The 22,496-nt window shown below is 41.8% G+C and overlaps 1 protein-coding gene across 1 annotated transcript in view; it reads right to left on the bottom strand.

The window, feature by feature from the left end:
- LOC131941909 (myogenic factor 5-like) overlaps positions 1–22,496 on the bottom strand; it is a 42,404-nt gene that overhangs the window by 14,176 nt on the left and 5,732 nt on the right. Inside the window, 1 exon segment of the mRNA XM_059301513.1 lies at positions 18,620–20,136. Coding sequence (XP_059157496.1) covers positions 18,620–19,621 — 1,002 coding nt within the window. The 5' untranslated portion in view covers positions 19,622–20,136.

The following is a 22,496-nucleotide window of genomic DNA, read 5'->3' as shown; positions in this document are numbered from 1 at the left end:
ATGCCAGAATACGGTCCGGCTACGACTCGAGGAAGAAAAAAAAATACGAGACCGCCGATACACACATACGTTTAATTGCTTTCAGACAAGACGTTTTTTCTTCTCTCCAAGGGAGCTAATGTCTTAGTTTAGGTTGCTTCCCTTGGTTGTCTTTCATCCTCGCCCTGTTATGTACCATTAACAATTTGGCTCGGCTAATAAAAAACCTTAACTGCACATTACAAATGAAAGCAAACTAAAAAGCATAAATAAACAAACACGGGAAACGAAATCTCCAAAGAGGTTTAAAATAGTTCACGGGGTAAAGATACAAATTAACCTTACTAAGCCTAAACCCAGTTGGCGTTTTTTTTTTCTTCTTATAAATCTATTCTTAAACGAACCTTCGCCTCAATTTCTTGCTAGTGAAGTTCCAAGCCAGTAAATGATTTAAAACGTACTTCTCGCCACTGTGGTAGAGGTGGGGGAGGGTGGAACCCACCCGCATAATAACTCATTGCTTAAATTAGGCTGTCATTCAAGAACTCCAGAATGGCACCTCTGAAAATTCTAGGACGACAAGAAGCCCGCTCTAACCCGCACAGCCGTTTCAAAACTTTGAAATGCTCAATTTGAGCGGCAGATTTCTGGAAGCGAATCTATTATCTTGGGTTACCGTGGTAATTCAGCGCGGTTTCCAGGCTCGTCACATGGGCATGAACTCGATGAAATAAGTGGTAAAATAGTTTAGCTTATCGCCCTTTTTGTGAGTTAAGGTTCTTGATAAAATCATCGTTTTGTCGCATTTTTTTTTTCTTTAAAAAAAAATGGTCTTGCTATTATAATGTTAGGAAATTGGAAGTCCCTTTGAGTCATGAGTGTTACTTTTAGTTTAATTTCACTGACTTTTATTTCAAAAAGGCTTATTTATATTCAAAAACAAAATATATTTACCATCTATAATTTATAATATTCCTTATTTAAGCTACATATACACTCATAATTATTCTACAGCCACGAAAAACGCATTCGAATTCAATTAAAAAGTTTACTTAATAAATAGAAAGATGTTTTTGTTTTCAACTAAATCTGAAAACTATTTTTAAAATTCTATTTTTAGCAATCACAAGACTTGCAGATTACCGATTACATCTGCTATCAGCATAGCTCTATGTCATCCATACAACATCACCTCTGTCATAGGCGAAACAGCAACAGATTTACTTGAATTCGATTCATGTTTCACACACAGCGAAACAACTCACAAAACTAATCACAACAGCATTTAGCCGTATTTTTTTATAATAAAAAATTAGAAACAGTAATTCATGAAGTCAACAAAACTTCTCCGTTTCAAGAGATCTACGATAGGGGTTGTCATCAAAGTACTTTATCAGAGCCCCCACCCTCAACCCGTCCCCCGTCCCCCACCCACCAGGTCCCGTCCCCCCTTCCTCACACCTAAAAGTTTGGACGTTCAGTTCTCAGTCTCTATATGCAACTTGCAGGCACGGCCATAGACCGGCTAGCGAGTCCGGTTACATGGCCGGCCAAAGAACCGGCACAGGGTGGCGCCGACGTCAGTGCCGGGTCACAGCCGGTAAATCTTCGCCTCTATTAAGTGTCAACATCCGCCCCGACCCCGGGGTCTGCCCGTGGCATCGTGTTCCGGATGAGTGAGTGAGAGCAATCCTCTGGAAACGTCGTGACACTGGGGGAGGGTGTGGTGAGAGGGGGTGGGGGTGGTGAGAGGGGGTGGGGGTGGTGAGAGGGGGTGGGGGTGGTGAGAGGGGGTGGGGGTGGTGAGAGGGGGTGGGGGTGGTGAGAGGGGGTGGGGGTGGTGAGAGGGGGTGGGGTGGTGAGAGGGGGTGGGGGTGGTGAGAGGGGGTGGCGGGATGGCCTGAAATGTGAGCCCGGCACTTCTCGGCATACCGGGCGTTCATAATGGGATGACAGACGATTGGAGCCTCTGTCTCCCGGAGTGCTACAGCCAAAAATGTGGTGCCAGTTGATGCATGGCTTGGTCATTCTAGCATCAAATATATGGCATGAGATCTTGCTTTTTTGCACATATTTGAGACGGTTGGGATCTTTTAGTACAATTAAATTATTTTTGGAAACAATTAGTTACAGAGAGTGCCTGGCTTTGTTCCAACACTTGGCTGATCGTCTAATGTTTTTGTTATTGAGACCTACTTTAGAAACAGCGCCAAGACCTAGTTTTGGAAACTCCGTTTTGAAATCCCGCGTCAAAGACTAGATTCAGAAAAAAATTCAAAATCATCCGAATTAGGAGTTAAAATTTCGAAATGTGACAAAGAATGGAGACCTTTGGAGAGTTAAAACCTCTTGTGGGGACCTTTTGATGAGACCTATTGGTGAAATGAGACATTGGGTTTTTAAAAGGTGCTAGTGCACATGAAGGGCTAGTGGTGAGAAAGTTTGGAAAGTTGAGACCTATTGGGTGAGTGTGTAGGTATAGCGTGGGAGTGTGTAGACCTGTGTAAGTGTATAGACCTAGTGTGTGAGTGTGTAGATCTAGTGTGGAAGTGTGTAGATCCAGTGTGTGAGTGTGTAGATCTAGTGTGAGAGTGCGTAGATCCAGTGTGTGAGTGTGTAGATCTAGTTTTGGAGTGTGTAGATCTAGTGTGTGAGTGTGTAAATCTAGTGTGTGAGTGTGTAGATCTAGTGTGTGAGTGTGTAGATCTAGAGACAGTGAGGCAAAACTAGAAATAGAGAGTGGGTAAACTACAAACAGAGTGGGTACACTACAAACAGAGTGGATACACTATAAACACAAAGTGGGTACACTAAAGAATGGGTACACTATAAACAGAGTGGGTACACTACAAACAGAGTGGATACACTATAAACACAAAGTGGGTACACTAAAGAATGGGTACACTATAAACAGAGTGGGTACACTACAAACAGAGTGGATACACTATAAACACAAAGTGGGTACACTATAGAGTGGGTACACTAGCAACAGAGGGGGTACACTACAGAGTGGGTACACTACAAACAGAGTGAGTACACTATAGAGTGGGTACACTACAGAGTGGGTACACTACAAACAGAGTGGGTACACTAGCAACAGAGTGGGTACACTAGAAACACTGACGCCCGTAGTAAATAAACCCTGACACCGACACAGTGTACCGACCCAATGACTTTAGCAGTTAAGTGTAGCACGTGAGTTACCCAATCGCTCACATCTGCACGCCATCAAGGCCATCAGAAGTGTTCGGTTTCAGCAGACGAGAGCCTGGCGTATTTCTGCCCGGCATTTCTGCCCAGCATTGCTGGCTGTTTTTTAAGCTTTAATTTATTGTCAAGTCCATTGTAAAAATGACACTTGGCATTGCGTAATGAATCATAAAGATGATTATTCACGCGACTCCTTGATTTAAATTATGGGCATCTTTTTTCTGTCAACACCGGAATGACACAAACCCGTGTTTGTCGTCATCTCACATGAGTTCTACTGTGTTTTTCTTGGTTGGCCCAGTAAGGTAATGTTTAGAAAATTAGAAAATTTTGAATTCAGCTGTTGAGAAAACGAACATTTAAATGGTAAATTTTAGCTTTATTTAATTAACAGATTGTAAATTATAGAGAGGGGAGAATTGGTGGGTGGGGGGGGGGGGGAGGGAGCTATTTGCCCTAGGCTGTAAAACAATGGAACAAACATCAGAAAAAAGTGTATTCGATTGTTTTTACAACTTTTCGTGAATAAAGAGTTGATTAACTAATAATTAATGATGAAATGAAGTTTTCCCGGGAGAAAGAAGGTTAAAAAAGTTTCGATAAATTGTACTTGCATAGAAAAACTCAAGTTCCGCCTCCAATTAATGCATTTTTATTTCCTTGAGTAAACAAAAAAAAATCGAAATCTTTTTAAACGAATACAACACTTCCGGTAAACAAAAAATTGTGGATAAGCTAATGATTAATTAATTCGATTTAGTCTGGAGGCAAGCGCGAGGCACGTGTTTTATCGTCCGTTGTTAAAATGTTTGTTTTTATAATTGCCCCTTGAGTCGCCTCACTAATAGACGCAGGCGGCAACACAAAAACCGGAATATTGTTTAATGAGAGATGACGTCACCGGAAGTCGATCTGATGAGAACGAAAGTTGAGGAAACACAAGCGGAGTGAGTACCGTATTGTTTCTCGAAGGTAAGAAGGTCGTCTTTGTATTTTCATTTGGTAATTAACATCATCAACTGCAAAACAATTATAAATGATGCACCACTTGACTTGTAAAGTAAGAAAAATAAACAAAAAGATAATGTTTTTAAAATGAATTTATGTCGAATCAGCAAATTTGAAATATGTTTGCTTTCTTTACAAATACCATATATATATATATATATATATATATATATATATATATATATATATATATATATATATATATATATATATATATATATATATATATATATATATATATATATATATATATATATAGTTTTATTTGTGCAGGTGAAGAAGACTGTGTCCATATGTAATTCTTTGTATTGTATGTCAGCCATCCAAGCACAACTTGTTTATGAAGAAAACCACCGAGCTACGCTAATCTAACGAAGAGTGTACTATGAAGTCTTAATTCCATTCCTTCTTCGGGCTTAAAATCATAAATCGGAATTTGATGTATACTGACGCGTGACTCAAGACTCATGCCAATAAACAGAATCGTCTGCTAATGTAATACCAGACTAGATGTTACATGAAAATATTTTTTATTTTAAAACAATGTTTCAAAGTATATCCGCGGCGCTAGATGTGTAAACGCTGTATTTTACACAATCTAGATTGCCATTATCAAGCATTTTAATCTCAAACCTTGTCGACGTGCCGATGTTTGTTTGGTTACGAAATGCGAATATTTATCAGCCCTAAGTGCTATAGCAGAGACGACATATAAAAGAAACGTCCGTCTCGTGTTACTAGCTGCTCCTTGCGCATGCTCAGCTACACTAACCCTCGTTCTGACAGCGGAAACAGACAAATGGCTTGCTGGGATTGTGGGTACGCCAGCCTGGCGAATACTCACCTTACACCGTGCTCAATGCGGGGAGAATTCCTTTCCGGCTTGAGGGGCCCCCGCTAGAATTCCACCACCCCCGGGCGTTCGGATGATGTGAGGATCTTCACGGAGCGGCATGTTCAGGGATCATTTATATTCAATAGAAAACAAACAGGGGATGTTGCCGGGGTAGTTAGAGTAAACCAAATTAAGTGGTCCCGACATGGGAATATCTGTGTTGCATTGGGTTAAGCTCAGGTTTGGGTTAGCTAATTTGTTAACAAGGTTTTATCAAATTAGCAATGATCCGCGGCTCTGGATTATGTCGGGGGAATCTTCTGGAATTATGACTCACGCTGATCAAATGTCTGGGAATACATGCTTAGCTTTTATGCTCTGTTTATCCTTGTGGCTAATTAACGAGCACATTTGTTACATTGTGTACACTGGTTGCGGCTAATTAGCCCTCAGATATACGATACATAATGTATATATTCGTGTGACTAGTGAAATAAGAAATGCGTGTGAACTTATATTAATAGGCTGACCACGATTTAACTAAAAAAAGTATTTGATCACACGTAAACTATCGGCCAAATAACTCATATTTCATCCAGATCTTTGATTAGTCGCGCGACCTTGACAATGAAGCTAGCTAGAAATCACTGAACCGTGTGATTTGTTTACATGTGTACTGTGTTTGACACGGCTTTTCTCTTGTCTAATATTGACGTTATTTTACAATACAGGCATGTTGAAATCTCTACAAAATATCTTTGCTTGTTCACGTCATCTAAATAATTAGTTTGTTTTATAGGGTCACGCCATTTTTGAAGAGTCTATTTTAGTTATTAAAATTAAAAAAAAATTAAGTTTTATAATAATAGTGATAAAAAAAACCAAGCCAATCAAGCCATCAACAATATGATGACAATTTCCTCCTATAATATCAATTTCAATTCGTGTTTTCATAATCTCAAGCCCAAAATGTAACAAAACGTAACTGCAACAAAATATAATCTAAGCCACATAATGCTAAACAAAAACCTCGTGACCAAAATGTTGTAAAAAATGGACAGAACTTCATCGCCGAAAACTAGCGCATCAGAAGGTTCTGTCGTTATTTTCAAACAAGAAGACCTCGGTATCGCCTTATCTCAGGCGACGTATTAAGCTGTTTGTTAATTGCTGGAAACTAATCAAAGCCCAACACCAAATGAAACATCAACAATGGCGGGCGTCTGTCAGCAGAAGTCAAAAGATGCTGGCGATACCACTGATGACGTCACCACGGGCACGAGGCGAGGGTTTAAAACTTAATGATCGCATTAGCGGGCCCTTCAGTGAGACGCTTACTGCTAGAGTCTCACCATTAGCGGGCCCTTCAGTGAAACGCTTACTGCTGGAGCCTCAAGAGCAACTTTTAAACTGGTTTTGGGCGAGATCAAAGAAAAACGTCCGGAACTTTTCTCCCGGACCGGTGTAACTTGTCGGCGCGGGATGAGAGACATGATGAGCGGACAAGAGTTGCCGTTCCTGACAAACGTTGCCATGGAAACTGCGTGTACACGAGCTAAGATGTTAGATATTCAAACAGTTTTTTTTCTGGACTTTCTTCAACATATATTAGTATTTTACGATGGTTCTCCCCCTCCCCCATTCCACCCGAACCATTTTATATATATTTTTTAATGGCTACAGAAGGTCAGAACATGTGGTCATTAAGCGTAACTGACGTCAAGCGTTCGTGCTAAGGTAACTGCTTCAAGAAATCTGCGCGATTGAAACACCTTCAAGGATAGAACATTTTCACTTGACTTCAATCTCAAGTTTTATCTATATAAATCGTATGTGAAGGTATGAAACATAGCACACAATGACATTCGTTTGATATGCTGTAACATACAGGACGTGGTCACTGGCGTTTGCTGACCTTAGGGTTTAAGGTCAGATAAGTGCAACCCTTCAATAGTGGTTTAGTCAAAGGTTAGTGCTACCCTTCAATAGTGGTTTGGTCAAAGGTTAGTGCTACCCTTCAATAGTGGTTTGGTCAAAGGTTAGTGCTACCCTTCAATAGTGGTTTGGTCAAAGGTTAGTGCTACCCTTCAATAGTGGTTTGGTCAAAGGTTAGTGCTACCCTTTAATAGTGGTTTGGTCAAAGATTAGTGCTACCCTTCAATAGTGGTTTGGTCAAAGGTTAGTGCTACCCTTCAATAGTGGTTTGGTCAAAGGTTAGTGCTACCCTTCAATAGTGGTTTGGTCAAAGGTTAGTGCTACCCTTCAATAGTGGTTTGGTCAAAGGTAAGTGCTACCCTTCAATAGTGGTTTGGTCAAAGGTTAGTGCTACCCTTCAATAGTGGTTTGGTCAAAGGTAAGTGCTACCCTTCAATAGTGGTTTGGTCAAAGGTTAGTGCTACCCTTCAATAGTGGTTTGGTCAAAGGTTAGTGCTACCCTTCAATAGTGGTTTGGTCAAAGGTTAGTGCTACCCTTCAATAGTGGTTTGGTCAAAGGTTAGTGCTACCCTTCAATAGTGGTTTGGTCAAAGGTTAGTGCTACCCTTCAATAGTGGTTTGGTCAAAGGTTAGTGCTACCCTTCAATAGTGGTTTGGTCAAAGGTTAGTGCTACCCTTCAATAGTGGTTTGGTCAAAGGTTAGTGCTACCCTTCAATAGTGGTTTGGTCAAAGGTTAGTGCTACCCTTCAATAGTGGTTTGGTCAAAGGTTAGTGCTACCCTTCAATAGTGGTTTGGTCAAAGGTAAGTGCTACCCTTCAATAGTGGTTTGGTCAAAGGTTAGTGCTACCCTTTAATAGTGGTTTGGTCAAAGGTTAGTGCTACCCTTCAATAGTGGTTTGGTCAAAGGTTAGTGCTACCCTTCAATAGTGGTTTGGTCAAAGGTTAGTGCTACCCTTCAATAGTGGTTTGGTCAAAGGTTAGTGCTACCCTTCAATAGTGGTTTGGTCAAAGGTTAGTGCTACCCTTCAATAGTGGTTTGGTCAAAGGTTAGTGCTACCCTTCAATAGTGGTTTGGTCAAAGGTTAGTGCTACCCTTCAATAGTGGTTTGGTCAAAGGTTAGTGCTACCCTTCAATAGTGGTTTGGTCAAAGGTTAGTGCTACCCTTCAATAGTGGTTTGGTTAAAGGTTAGTGCTACCCTTCAATAGTGGTTTGGTCAAAGGTTAGTGCTACCCTTCAATAGTGGTTTGGTCAAAGGTTAGTGCTACCCTTCAATAGTGGTTTGGTCAAAAGTTAGTGCTACCCTTCAATAGTGGTTTGGTCAAAGGTTAGTGCTACCCTTCAATAGTGGTTTGGTCAAAGGTTAGTGCTACCCTTCAATAGTGGTTTGGTCAAAGGTTAGTGCTACCCTTCAATAGTGGTTTGGTTAAAGGTTAGTGCTACCCTTCAATAGTGGTTTGGTCAAAGGTTAGTGCTACCCTTCAATAGTGGTTTGGTCAAAGGTTAGTGCTACCCTTCAATAGTGGTTTGGTTAAAGGTTAGTGCTACCCTTCAATAGTGGTTTGGTCAAAGGTTAGTGCTACCCTTCAATAGTGGTTTGGTCAAAGGTTAGTGCTACCCTTCAATAGTGGTTTGGTCAAAGGTTAGTGCTACCCTTCAATAGTGGTTTGGTCAAAGGTTAGTGCTACCCTTTAATAGTGGTTTGGTCAAAGGTTAGTGCTACCCTTCAATAGTGGTTTGGTCAAAGGTTAGTGCTACCCTTCAATAGTGGTTTGGTCAAAGGTTAGTGCTACCCTTCAATAGTGGTTTGGTCAAAGGTTAGTGCTACCCTTCAATAGTGGTTTGGTCAAAGGTTAGTGCTACCCTTCAATAGTGGTTTGGTCAAAGGTTAGTGCTACCCTTCAATAGTGGTTTGGTCAAAGGTTAGTGCTACCCTTCAATAGTGGTTTGGTCAAAGATTCGTGCTACCCTTCAATAGTGGTTTGGTCAAAGGTTAGTGCTACCCTTCAATAGTGGTTTGGTCAAAGGTTAGTGCTACCCTTTAATAGTGGTTTGGTCAAAGGTTAGTGCTACCCTTACATAGTGGTTTGGTTAAAGGTTAGTGCTACCCTTCAATAGTGGTTTGGTCAAAGGTTAGTGCTACCCTTTAATAGTGGTTTGGTCAAAGGTTAGTGCTACCCTTCAATAGTGGTTTGGTTAAAGGTTAGTGCTACCCTTCAATAGTGGTTTGGTCAAAGGTTAGTGCTACCCTTCAATAGTGGTTTGGTCAAAGGTTAGTGCTACCCTTCAATAGTGGTTTGGTCAAAGGTTAGTGCTACCCTTCAATAGTGGTTTGGTCAAAGGTTAGTGCTACCCTTCAATAGTGGTTTGGTCAAAGGTTAGTGCTACCCTTCAATAGTGGTTTGGTCAAAGGTTAGTGCTACCCTTCAATAGTGGTTTGGTCAAAGGTTAGTGCTACCCTTCAATAGTGGTTTGGTCAAAGGTTAGTGCTACCCTTCAATAGTGGTTTGGTCAAAGGTTAGTGCTACCCTTCAATAGTGGTTTGGTCAAAGGTTAGTGCTACCCTTCAATAGTGGTTTGGTCAAAGGTTAGTGCTACCCTTCAATAGTGGTTTGGTCAAAGGTTAGTGCTACCCTTCAATAGTGGTTTGGTCAAAGGTTAGTGCTACCCTTCAATAGTGGTTTGGTCAAAGGTTAGTGCTACCCTTCAATAGTGGTTTGGTCAAAGGTTAGTGCTACCCTTCAATAGTGGTTTGGTCAAAGGTTAGTGCTACCCTTCAATAGTGGTTTGGTCAAAGGTTAGTGCTACCCTTCAATAGTGGTTTGGTCAAAGGTTAGTGCTACCCTTCAATAGTGGTTTGGTCAAAGGTTAGTGCTACCCTTCAATAGTGGTTTGGTCAAAGGTTAGTGCTACCCTTCAATAGTGGTTTGGTCAAAGGTTAGTGCTACCCTTCAATAGTGGTTTGGTCAAAGGTTAGTGCTACCCTTCAATAGTGGTTTGGTCAAAGGTTAGTGCTACCCTTCAATAGTGGTTTGGTCAAAGGTTAGTGCTACCCTTCAATAGTGGTTTGGTCAAAGGTTAGTGCTACCCTTCAATAGTGGTTTGGTCAAAGGTTAGTGCTACCCTTCAATAGTGGTTTGGTCAAAGATAAGTGCAACCCTTCAATAGTGGTTTGGTCAAAGGTTAGTGCTACCCTTCAATAGTGGTTTGGTCAAAGGTTAGTGCTACCCTTCAATTGTGGTTTGGTCAAAGGTTAGTGCTACCCTTCAATAGTGGTTTGGTCAAAGGTTAGTGCTACCCTTCAATAGTGGTTTGGTCAAAGGTTAGTGCTACCCTTCAATAGTGGTTTGGTTAAAGGTTAGTGCTACCCTTCAATAGTGGTTTGGTCAAAGGTTAGTGCTACCCTTCAATAGTGGTTTGGTCAAAGGTTAGTGCTACCCTTCAATAGTGGTTTGGTCAAAGGTTAGTGCTACCCTTCAATAGTGGTTTGGTCAAAGGTTAGTGCTACCCTTCAATAGTGGTTTGGTCAAAGGTTAGTGCTACCCTTCAATAGTGGTTTGGTCAAAGGTTAGTGCTACCCTTCAATAGTGGTTTGGTTAAAGGTTAGTGCTACCCTTCAATAGTGGTTTGGTCAAAGGTTAGTGCTACCCTTCAATAGTGGTTTGGTCAAAGGTTAGTGCTACCCTTCAATAGTGGTTTGGTTAAAGGTTAGTGCTACCCTTCAATAGTGGTTTGGTCAAAGGTTAGTGCTACCCTTCAATAGTGGTTTGGTCAAAGGTTAGTGCTACCCTTCAATAGTGGTTTGGTCAAAGGTTAGTGCTACCCTTCAATAGTGGTTTGGTCAAAGGTTAGTGCTACCCTTTAATAGTGGTTTGGTCAAAGGTTAGTGCTACCCTTCAATAGTGGTTTGGTCAAAGGTTAGTGCTACCCTTCAATAGTGGTTTGGTCAAAGGTTAGTGCTACCCTTCAATAGTGGTTTGGTTAAAGGTTAGTGCTACCCTTCAATAGTGGTTTGGTCAAAGGTTAGTGCTACCCTTCAATAGTGGTTTGGTCAAAGGTTAGTGCTACCCTTCAATAGTGGTTTGGTCAAAGGTTAGTGCTACCCTTCAATAGTGGTTTGGTCAAAGGTTAGTGCTACCCTTCAATAGTGGTTTGGTCAAAGGTTAGTGCTACCCTTCAATAGTGGTTTGGTCAAAGGTTAGTGCTACCCTTCAATAGTGGTTTGGTCAAAGATTAGTGCTACCCTTCAATAGTGGTTTGGTCAAAGGTTAGTGCTACCCTTCAATAGTGGTTTGGTCAAAGGTTAGTGCTACCCTTTAATAGTGGTTTGGTCAAAGGTTAGTGCTACCCTTCAATAGTGGTTTGGTTAAAGGTTAGTGCTACCCTTCAATAGTGGTTTGGTCAAAGGTTAGTGCTACCCTTTAATAGTGGTTTGGTCAAAGGTTAGTGCTACCCTTCAATAGTGGTTTGGTTAAAGGTTAGTGCTACCCTTCAATAGTGGTTTGGTCAAAGGTTAGTGCTACCCTTCAATAGTGGTTTGGTCAAAGGTTAGTGCTACCCTTCAATAGTGGTTTGGTCAAAGGTTAGTGCTACCCTTCAATAGTGGTTTGGTCAAAGGTTAGTGCTACCCTTCAATAGTGGTTTGGTCAAAGGTTAGTGCTACCCTTCAATAGTGGTTTGGTCAAAGGTTAGTGCTACCCTTCAATAGTGGTTTGGTCAAAGGTTAGTGCTACCCTTCAATAGTGGTTTGGTCAAAGGTTAGTGCTACCCTTCAATAGTGGTTTGGTCAAAGGTTAGTGCTACCCTTCAATAGTGGTTTGGTCAAAGGTTAGTGCTACCCTTCAATAGTGGTTTGGTCAAAGGTTAGTGCTACCCTTCAATAGTGGTTTGGTCAAAGGTTAGTGCTACCCTTCAATAGTGGTTTGGTCAAAGGTTAGTGCTACCCTTCAATAGTGGTTTGGTCAAAGGTTAGTGCTACCCTTCAATAGTGGTTTGGTCAAAGGTTAGTGCTACCCTTCAATAGTGGTTTGGTCAAAGGTTAGTGCTACCCTTCAATAGTGGTTTGGTCAAAGGTAAGTGCTACCCTTCAATAGTGGTTTGGTCAAAGGTTAGTGCTACCCTTCAATAGTGGTTTGGTCAAAGGTTAGTGCTACCCTTCAATAGTGGTTTGGTCAAAGGTTAGTGCTACCCTTCAATAGTGGTTTGGTCAAAGGTAAGTGCTACCCTTCAATAGTGGTTTGGTCAAAGGTTAGTGCTACCCTTCAATAGTGGTTTGGTCAAAGGTTAGTGCTACCCTTCAATAGTGGTTTGGTCAAAGGTTAGTGCTACCCTTCAATAGTGGTTTGGTCAAAGGTTAGTGCTACCCTTCAATAGTGGTTTGGTCAAAGGTAAGTGCTACCCTTCAATAGTGGTTTGGTCAAAGGTTGGTGCTACCCTTCAATAGTGGTTTGGTCAAAGGTTAGTGCTACCCTTCAATAGTGGTTTGGTCAAAGGTTAGTGCTACCCTTCAATAGTGGTTTGGTCAAAGGTAAGTGCTACCCTTCAATAGTGGTTTGGTCAAAGGTTAGTGCTACCCTTTAATAGTGGTTTGGTCAAAGGTTAGTGCTACCCTTCAATAGTGGTTTGGTCAAAGGTTAGTGCTACCCTTCAATAGTGGTTTGGTCAAAGGTTAGTGCTACCCTTCAATAGTGGTTTGGTCAAAGGTTAGTGCTACCCTTCAATAGTGGTTTGGTCAAAGGTAAGTGCTACCCTTCAATAGTGGTTTGGTCAAAGGTTAGTGCTACCCTTCAATAGTGGTTTGGTCAAAGGTTAGTGCTACCCTTCAATAGTGGTTTGGTCAAAGGTTAGTGCTACCCTTCAATAGTGGTTTGGTCAAAGGTTAGTGCTACCCTTCAATAGTGGTTTGGTCAAAGGTTAGTGCTACCCTTCAATAGTGGTTTGGTCAAAGGTTAGTGCTACCCTTCAATAGTGGTTTGGTCAAAGGTTAGTGCTACCCTTCAATAGTGGTTTGGTCAAAGGTTAGTGCTACCCTTCAATAGTGGTTTGGTCAAAGGTTAGTGCTACCCTTCAATAGTGGTTTGGTCAAAGGTAAGTGCTACCCTTCAATAGTGGTTTGGTCAAAGGTTAGTGCTACCCTTCAATAGTGGTTTGGTCAAAGGTTAGTGCTACCCTTCAATAGTGGTTTGGTCAAAGGTTAGTGCTACCCTTCAATAGTGGTTTGGTCAAAGGTAAGTGCTACCCTTCAATAGTGGTTTGGTCAAAGGTTAGTGCTACCCTTTAATAGTGGTTTGGTCAAAGGTTAGTGCTACCCTTCAATAGTGGTTTGGTCAAAGGTTAGTGCTACCCTTCAATAGTGGTTTGGTCAAAGGTTAGTGCTACCCTTCAATAGTGGTTTGGTCAAAGGTTAGTGCTACCCTTCAATAGTGGTTTGGTCAAAGGTTAGTGCTACCCTTTAATAGTGGTTTGGTCAAAGGTTAGTGCTACCCTTTAATAGTGGTTTGGTCAAAGGTTAGTGCTACCCTTCAATAGTGGTTTGGTTAAAGGTTAGTGCTACCCTTCAATAGTGGTTTGGTCAAAGGTTAGTGCTACCCTTCAATAGTGGTTTGGTCAAAGGTTAGTGCTACCCTTCAATAGTGGTTTGGTCAAAGGTTAGTGCTACCCTTCAATAGTGGTTTGGTTAAAGGTTAGTGCTACCCTTCAATAGTGGTTTGGTCAAAGGTTAGTGCTACCCTTTAATAGTGGTTTGGTCAAAGGTTTGTGCTACCCTTCAATAGTGGTTTGGTCAAAGGTTAGTGCTACCCTTCAATAGTGGTTTGGTTAAAGGTTAGTGCTACCCTTCAATAGTGGTTTGGTCAAAGGTTAGTGCTACCCTTCAATAGTGGTTTGGTCAAAGGTTAGTGCTACCCTTCAATAGTGGTTTGGTCAAAGGTTAGTGCTACCCTTCAATAGTGGTTTGGTCAAAGGTTAGTGCTACCCTTCAATAGTGGTTTGGTCAAAGGTTAGTGCTACCCTTCAATAGTGGTTTGGTTAAAGGTTAGTGCTACCCTTCAATAGTGGTTTGGTCAAAGGTTAGTGCTACCCTTTAATAGTGGTTTGGTCAAAGGTTAGTGCTACCCTTCAATAGTGGTTTGGTCAAAGGTTAGTGCTACCCTTTAATAGTGGTTTGGTCAAAGGTTAGTGCTACCCTTCAATAGTGGTTTGGTCAAAGGTTAGTGCTACCCTTCAATAGTGGTTTGGTCAAAGGTTAGTGCTACCCTTCAATAGTGGTTTGGTCAAAGGTTAGTGCTACCCTTCAATAGTGGTTTGGTCAAAGGTTAGTGCTACCCTTCAATAGTGGTTTGGTCAAAGGTTAGTGCTACCCTTCAATAGTGGTTTGGTCAAAGGTTAGTGCTACCCTTCAATAGTGGTTTGGTCAAAGGTTAGTGCTACCCTTCAATAGTGGTTTGGTCAAAGGTTAGTGCTACCCTTCAATAGTGGTTTGGTCAAAGGTTAGTGCTACCCTTCAATAGTGGTTTGGTCAAAGGTTAGTGCTACCCTTCAATAGTGGTTTGGTCAAAGGTTAGTGCTACCCTTTAATAGTGGTTTGGTCAAAGGTTAGTGCTACCCTTCAATAGTGGTTTGGTCAAAGGTTAGTGCTACCCTTCAATAGTGGTTTGGTCAAAGGTTAGTGCTACCCTTCAATAGTGGTTTGGTCAAAGGTTAGTGCTACCCTTTAATAAAAGTGTGGTTAAAGGTTAGTACAACCCTCCTATAGTGGTTTAGTCAAAGATTAACGCAACCCTCTATAAGAGGTTTTGACCTCTATCAAGCAAAATATTGCGATAAAGATGGACTGGATATAAGAAAACAGGTAATTTTCAAAAATTCCATCAAGTGATAGAATGTAGGCCTACGTCATCTTTTATTGTATCGCGATTTCTCAATGAGGTCTCGGCACGTTAAATGTTTAATCTCTAAAAGTTTCTCGAGTTTAGTTCAATTTAAAGTGTTTTAAAGATTGAAAGACGGTAGATAGGTTTAGTAGATAGGTTTAGATAGGTTTAGTAGACTGTGTGGAGACTGCCTTCAATAAAGGTCGCAGCGTATACCACCGTAAAACTCTGTTGACTTTATAACAATCAAAATCAAGCAAGGACCAAAATAACTATGCTAATTCGCAATTGTAGATCCATTCAAAGGGTCTAATCCTGAAAACGAATTTATTTGAAGTAGCGTGTCTTTCCCTCAGCGACGCGGGCCGTTCTCACGCTATTAAATAAACACCATCGTTTAGTTTTTAATTACGTTCGGGAGAGGGTGAGAAAAAAAAAAAGCTTTTTGCCAAAAATACAATCATTCCATTAGGCGGGACCAACACTTCATTCCACGCCGCCGCCATCTTGGACTTCACTGTAATGAGCTCAGGACGCCTTCCGGTAAGGGAAGTCACTCGGAACAAAACGGTCTTCGCGTGGAAACCTTAGAGCGTTTATTCTCTGATGCGATGACGTTAATAATGACGACGGTAATGCCGATGCTGTCAGGGCCGACGATGGGGAAGAGCCGATATGAGAATCATTGAAAATTGGCTTTGAGCGTTGAGAAGCTTGAAGATGTGAGCGTGTGAGAGACGGAGGGGGGGAGGGGGGAGGCCCGGGGTGGGGGGTTGAGCCGCGGTGCTAGACTCGGGCTTTGAGCTGTAAAGTTGAGCAGTTCTTAAACACCAAGCCCGCAGCTTAGAAGATCGGGGGTGAAAGCTGGGTCGGCTGAACAGGGAGAAACTAATTACAATATTTACGTGCACCCCCGCTGCGCTCTCAAAACATGGGGTGGGGGCGAGAGAGGGAGCGGGGTTGGGGTGGGGACGCGTAGGTTAACATTTTGATGACGTGTTCGCATACGCAAATTATTTTTAATACGCCTGATGATTTGTTAAAATTGTTTAAATAATTAACATTGCGTGGTACGTGAAGTAATTGCGGTATCAATCGGCATTCAACTTACAAACAATGAAATAGTAAATGATGCTTACATAAAGTTTTATTTTAGTTTTGTGAGAATTGGAAAATACGAATATAAATACCGAATACTATAATATTAAACTGTTGCAAAGAGCAAAACGAAGATATTTGTTTTAAGACCATTATTCATTGGGAGATTTTAATTCATTTTTTCACAACCGTAACTTTTGACCAATATTATGTTCTGACCCACCAACGGCCCACCAATCCACTGACCCACCGGCCCACCGCGGCCCACCACTACATTAACTAACGAGGCTAGGTGTTCTAAATGCCCTTTCTGAATTAAATCCTGTTACACGAAGTAAACAAACACTTCCCCTAGAATTTTTATTTTGTTGGAGGCAACATTTTACAGGAAGTAAACAAACATTTCCCATAGTCAGCACGACATTTACATTCATCCAGGCTTTTGAACCTTTTTTTTTACACCCTACGTCACTTCCGTGGTGTGACCCGCGACCAACAGCGCTCCCAGATTTTATAAGCTCTAGTTAGCTCAGCCGATAAGGGGAGCAGCCCGCTGACAAAAAACGTTTTTAGATAATTCTTATTTCATCTTTTCCTCCACGACATGCGCCCCGGGGGTGGGGGGGTGAATTTTATTTCTGGTCTTGGTGGGTTAAAGAAAGAAGAAAAAAAATGTGGGAGTAGTTTACGGCGTCGTTCTGTTCGCCAAGTCGCCGTAGTGGATGTGTTTTTCACGTGTAAAGAGTGTAAAAATGTGAGTAATTCTAGTCAAGTTTATCACTTATCACAGGCCGAGGGGAATATTAGCGCGGCGGGCTGTGGCCAGGTTTCTGATTAACAGGCCAAACATCCACCCACCCGGCAACTCAAGACGTCTTGTTACGTCCCCTGCAGCACACGACCTATAAAATAGGGACCAATTTGTGCCAGAATAAACTACTTCATGGTAACTCAAAGTTATAAACAGGTAAAAAAAAAAAAACGAATGCCAATTTACGCTGGAAATGTGAATTAATTGAAAAATCTGGATTTATGTGGGTTATTTACGAGGTACCGAAGAAAGTTTTTAGATTTTTTTGTAGCATAAAAGTGTGAGCGAGATATTTTAATTACAAGAACACGAGAATCAGTATCAGTTATTTGAAGAATTTGATTCGGTGAGCTCTCTAATGAGGTAGTATTGAGGATTAGTTTTAGACACTGATCATATGATATTTATAATTACACATATGCTATTTATAACTAGATATAAGATACTGTCACTGAATGTTAATAATTAAAGGTAGACTCTAATTGAATATATACAATTAGCAGTTGCGGACTAAATTTAGAAGTGTAGGTATAATTGGATATAGCAGTTTTAATTAATTAACAAAATCGTCAAACCGCCGTTCAGTGAGTTTTTAATTGCCAATGGTCTATTAGTATTCCAGTCGTATAGGTCTATAGGGGGGGGTCGTACTCGGATGACGTCATATCCCTAGGGGAAGGGTTCGGAATTGTGTGACGATGCGTGACGAAGGAGGGATTTAGAAAGTGTGACTTTACCTTTATGATTTGAAAACAAAAGTAAGATTATTAAGATGGGCCTACTTTATATGGAAAGAAAACGATGTGTTAAAAATAAAACAATTTAACTTTTACAGCATAGGCTGCCTTGTTTGCTCTCTTGTTCATTGTTACCTAAGGTAATAACATGTGGTTGATGCGATCCACAACAGACATGAAGCGGCCATCTAAAACGATTATTCCTGTGTTTACACACAAAACATTTACTCAGAAATCTGTTGTAAGTCTATTGCCACCAACTTGGACGGAAGAGAAGAAATGAAATATGTTCATCCAAGTTTGTGCAAAATACAGGTTGTTATAAAATACTGTATAGGAACATCCCAATATAAAATTATTTTATTGTAAACTTCATAACATGCACGAGCTGGTATTTAGTACTTAGGTGATATTGTACTAACATTTGGCTAACCAAGTACTGAGATAAAACACACATTGAATTATATTGTATGAACAACACATTCTTAATCTCAAACTCTAAACTATCATTCCGTGCTACTGTTTCATTGTGTGTTCACTTTTCACACTGTGTAGAGGATTTCATACATACATACACACACACACACACACATATATATATATATATATATATATATATATATATATATATATGTATGTATGTATGTATATATATATATATATATATAATATCCCTTTTGTGCGCTCGCTGCTTCCTTGCACTATAAACCTGATAACCCCCCCCCCCCCCCCCCCCTACATACGTTTCTATTAGACTGTTTCACGTAACTGAAAAGAATTAACTTACGCAAAAAAACATGGAATGTGTTAGTTTAAATATGATTATCTAAAGTAATCGTATATCATTTAATTATGAGTGTAGTATTAAAAATTTGTTTGAGAGTTGACGGTGTACTCACCATATACTCAGAGCAAATGTGTGTGTGAGAGTTGACGGTGTACTCACCATATACTCAGAGCAAATGTGTGTTTGAGAGTTGACGGTGTACTCACCATATACTCAGAGCAAATGTTTGTGTGAGAGTTGACGGTGTACTCACCATATACTCAGAGCAAATGTGTGTTTGAGAGTTGACGGTGTACTCACCATATACTCAGAGCAAATGTGTGTTTGAGAGTTGACGGTGTACTCACCATATACTCAGAGCCGCTGTTGGAGGAGTTGTTGTCGTTACAAATGTCCTCGGTGCGGTTGATGCGGCTCCCGTGTAGCAGCTCCTCCAGGCTCTCGATGTACTCGATGGCGTTCCTCAGGATCTCGACCTTCGGCAGACGCTGGTTCGGGTTCGGGCAGGTCCGACGTTTCAGCGTCTCGAAGGCCTCGTTGACTCGCTTGAGCCGTCTCCGTTCCCGCATCGTGGCGGCTTTCCTGCGGTCGATGGTGACGGTCTTTCTCTTGCACGCCTTGCAGGCCCAGAGCAGGCAGCGGCGGTTGGGCCCGTGGAACCCCGGGGCCAGCACGTGCGGGATGTGGTCGTCCGGGTCGTCATCGTCACACGAGTCCATGCTGTTTCCGGTCTCGTTCCCGCACCGGCTGTCGTCCAGTTTGCCGTCACATCCGTCACCGTCGATGGACGGCGAGCAGGGCTCCGTGTCCAGACTGACGGTGGCCTTGGACGGGCAGATGACCTTGTGCTTGACCAGTTCCTCGTCTGGCTTCTCCCGGCGCTTGCTGCATTTCTCCGCCTCGTCTTTGGGTTTAGGCGAGGACGTACAAGGCCGATCGGCCTCTTTAGGCCCGAGGAAGTGTTTTGGCGTGTCCGCGGCGACTGGGCTAGGCGAGGGAAAACTTGGATTGGAAGAAACTGCCCGCGCCCGACGTTGGTATTCAGCTTGACCGTTGGGGTAGGTGGCGGGGTGGTGGGGGTCGGGGTAGAAGTGCTGTGACGTGTATCCGCTGTAGCTGTACACATCTGCTGGGTACTGCCGGGAGAAGGCCGCCCGCGAGTAGGCCTGGTGGTGGGGGCTCAACAGCTCCTGGCGCCCCGGCCCCGCTGAGGGGTGGGGGTAGGAGATGTCCATGATCTGACGCGGGTCCTGGAGCTCGTGTGCGCCGGGGGCGAACGTGCCCCCGGGAAACATGGACGCCGGGTTGTGTTCGTAGCGACAGCTGCGATAATCAGCCATCATCATCATCTTGATACCGGCCTGAGTTATGGCCCTTCACACTAAGTCTTCAAACTCTCAGGGTCACGGCAATACAGGGGCGACAAATCTTGAAACCTGCTGGCGATATGAACTAGAATCGATGTATTCTTCTCCCGAAACACAACAGCTGTCCTGAATACTGTCTTCTGCTGTCTCTAATCTCTCTCAGAGCCGTCCGCCCCTTGTTTCTTGCATGTCAGTTCACGGCTGACTGCTCACATTCTTGCCTGCTTCTTGCATCAACCGCAAACTTCACCCCTGGGTGTTTGCCTAGTTCATGCCGCTCTAATGTTTCCTATCCAGACCAGCTTATAGTGAATCCAGTCCACCTTTATCACACCTCATTCTCCGGGTCCCAGATTTTTTACTATCACTGCCGCTCCGGATCGCTTTTTGCCGCTCCGATGCAGATCGAGATAAGGCTAGGCAGACGCCGCGCCTACTTTTTAGATTAGATCATGAGCGCTTGAGCAGACGATGGGGTGAGTCGCAAGACGTCTTACCTAAAATATGATTAGAACATTTTTTATAAAGTTTTCTTACTTTTTAAAAACAAATACAAAACATTGTGTTAGTAAAATCCAAATACACAAGCTTCAAGCTCAGTAAATTCAAGCAGCTGATTATTGTGTGAAATAAATTCAAATACTAAAAAAAATTGTTTTAAATAAATAAAATACAAAACATTATGGTCAAGTTCACAACATAGAAACATATCGGCATCTCTGTAGGGTTATGTAGGTGGAGGGGTTGTATGCTACATTGTTAACGTAGGCAAACATTGTATAATCATATAAATCAGGGGTCTCCAAACTACGGCCCGCGGGCCGTATGCGGCCCGCAAGGTCCTATCATCCGGCCAGCGGAGATCTTTTTGTCCACGGAAAAACCGTTTGTTGGTGATGGCTGAGGAACTTTGCCCAGAAAAATCAAAGACATGTCTGTAAGAAACTGGCCACCGAACTGAAATTTGATAGTTAATGCGGCCCTCGGACTAAAAAGTTTGGAGACCCCTGATATAAATGATAAAACACATTTTAAAACCTCAAGGGATATTTATTCTAGAGATAATTATTGAAGCACGGGTGTGCAATTTTATTGTAAATCCAAAACATCCTCTCTAAATACCCACATGATGAACTAAGGCTACTACAAACACGCGAACAACAAGCGCTGCCACAAACGCACTGTATCTATCAACTTAGCTCCAAACTTTCTACAACAACTGAAGTTGCAACAATCTTTATCTTCCGCTGTGACATCATGCCTATTTTTATCAACATTAAGCAGCAACAACAAACATTTTATCAACAGACAATGACACCACCAAACATTTTATCAACAGACAATGACACCACCAAACACGCCAACTCCCAGCGATGTTGTTGAGGTATCTGATTAGGGACACGCCGACAGTATAGCCGTGTGGTTATATCTAGAACAATTCAGCCCGGGTTCAAATCACACAATAGCTAGTGCAACTCGGGGTTAACCGCACCTTGATGTGTGGCCGAGTTGGTGTGAGTATCGCGATAGGTGTTGACAAACTAAGATCTACAGATTAATCCCTCCGGATTCCATTTTAAAACACCCCCACCCCTCCTTTCCATTTCTTCTTCGTTAAATTCATTCTTAATCTTTAAAAAAAACAAGTTCGGAACTTCTAAAGCATTCGTTTTTATCTGCAGCCCTCGCGAATATGAAATAGTATCTTATCCTTAACTATTATTAAGAGGATTACTGAGGAAATTCATCACTCGCTTGTCTGCCCTTATGGGTTTAAAGTATCAGAACCGTCGTGCGCAGGAGACATGCGCGATAGATGAAAATCCTCCGCTTAATATTACATCAGTGTAAGCAAGTATGACATCAGAAGATAATGCGCTAGGAAGAAAAAGATCGTTTTTTATTTTTTGCACGGTGGGTCTTAAAGAATTCTTTGATTCAACTCGTGCACTAGGTAGTGGGTCACGTGGTACATGGTCACGTGATACGTGGTCACGTGGTACATGGTCACGTGATACGTGGTCACGTGATACGTGGTCCGTGTCACGACGCATTAGAAGATTGGGCGGGAGTAAATGGCGGAGGGTCGAAGATAAACACCAAGAGACAATACACTAAAATAGTACACACGTGTGGAGGATTGTTGCATGAGTGGAAGGGGTGATTGCTGGATGAGTATAGCCTTAAAACGTGGACGATGATTGTCGGATGAGCATAGTTGAAGGGGTGATTGATGGATGAGTATAGCCTCACACAGTGTGGACGTGTGGAAGATGATTGTCGGATGAGCATAGTGGAAGGGGTGATTGCTAGATACTTATCTCTCGCAGGTTTCGATCCTGTGTCTTTGCCGGTCGATGTGCTTTTAACTCGTCAAATATTTAGGCTTAACCGAAAAATGTTGATTGTATAAACTGTTAAATTAGTGTAGTTACTGTTTAAAATAAGCATTGTATCTTGCTGACTATGGTGCCGCTACCCATTACTTGTGCTTTGTTGTTAGTCTACAATCATAGAACATTGTTAGTCTACAGCTATAGAACATTGTTAGTCTACAGCTATAGAACATTGTTAGTCTACAATCATAGAACATTGTTAGTCTACAATCATAGAACATTGTTAGTCTACAATCATAGAACATTGTTAGTCTACAATCATAGAACATTGTTAGTCTACAATCATAGAACATCGTCAGTCTACAGTTATAGAACATTGTTAGTCTACAACTATAGAACATTGTTAGTCTACAACTATAGAACATTGTTAGTCTACAACTATAGAACATTGTTAGTCTACAACTATAGAACATTGTTAGTCTACAACTATAGAACATTGTTAGTCTACAATCATAGAACAT

This window comes from Physella acuta, unplaced genomic scaffold, assembly GCF_028476545.2.
Source record: "Physella acuta isolate Inbredline_101_S28 unplaced genomic scaffold, ASM2847654v3 ptg000376l, whole genome shotgun sequence".
In the NCBI taxonomy this organism is placed as follows: Eukaryota; Metazoa; Mollusca; class Gastropoda; family Physidae; genus Physella; species Physella acuta.
This window is presented reverse-complemented; position numbering and strand designations above follow the sequence as displayed.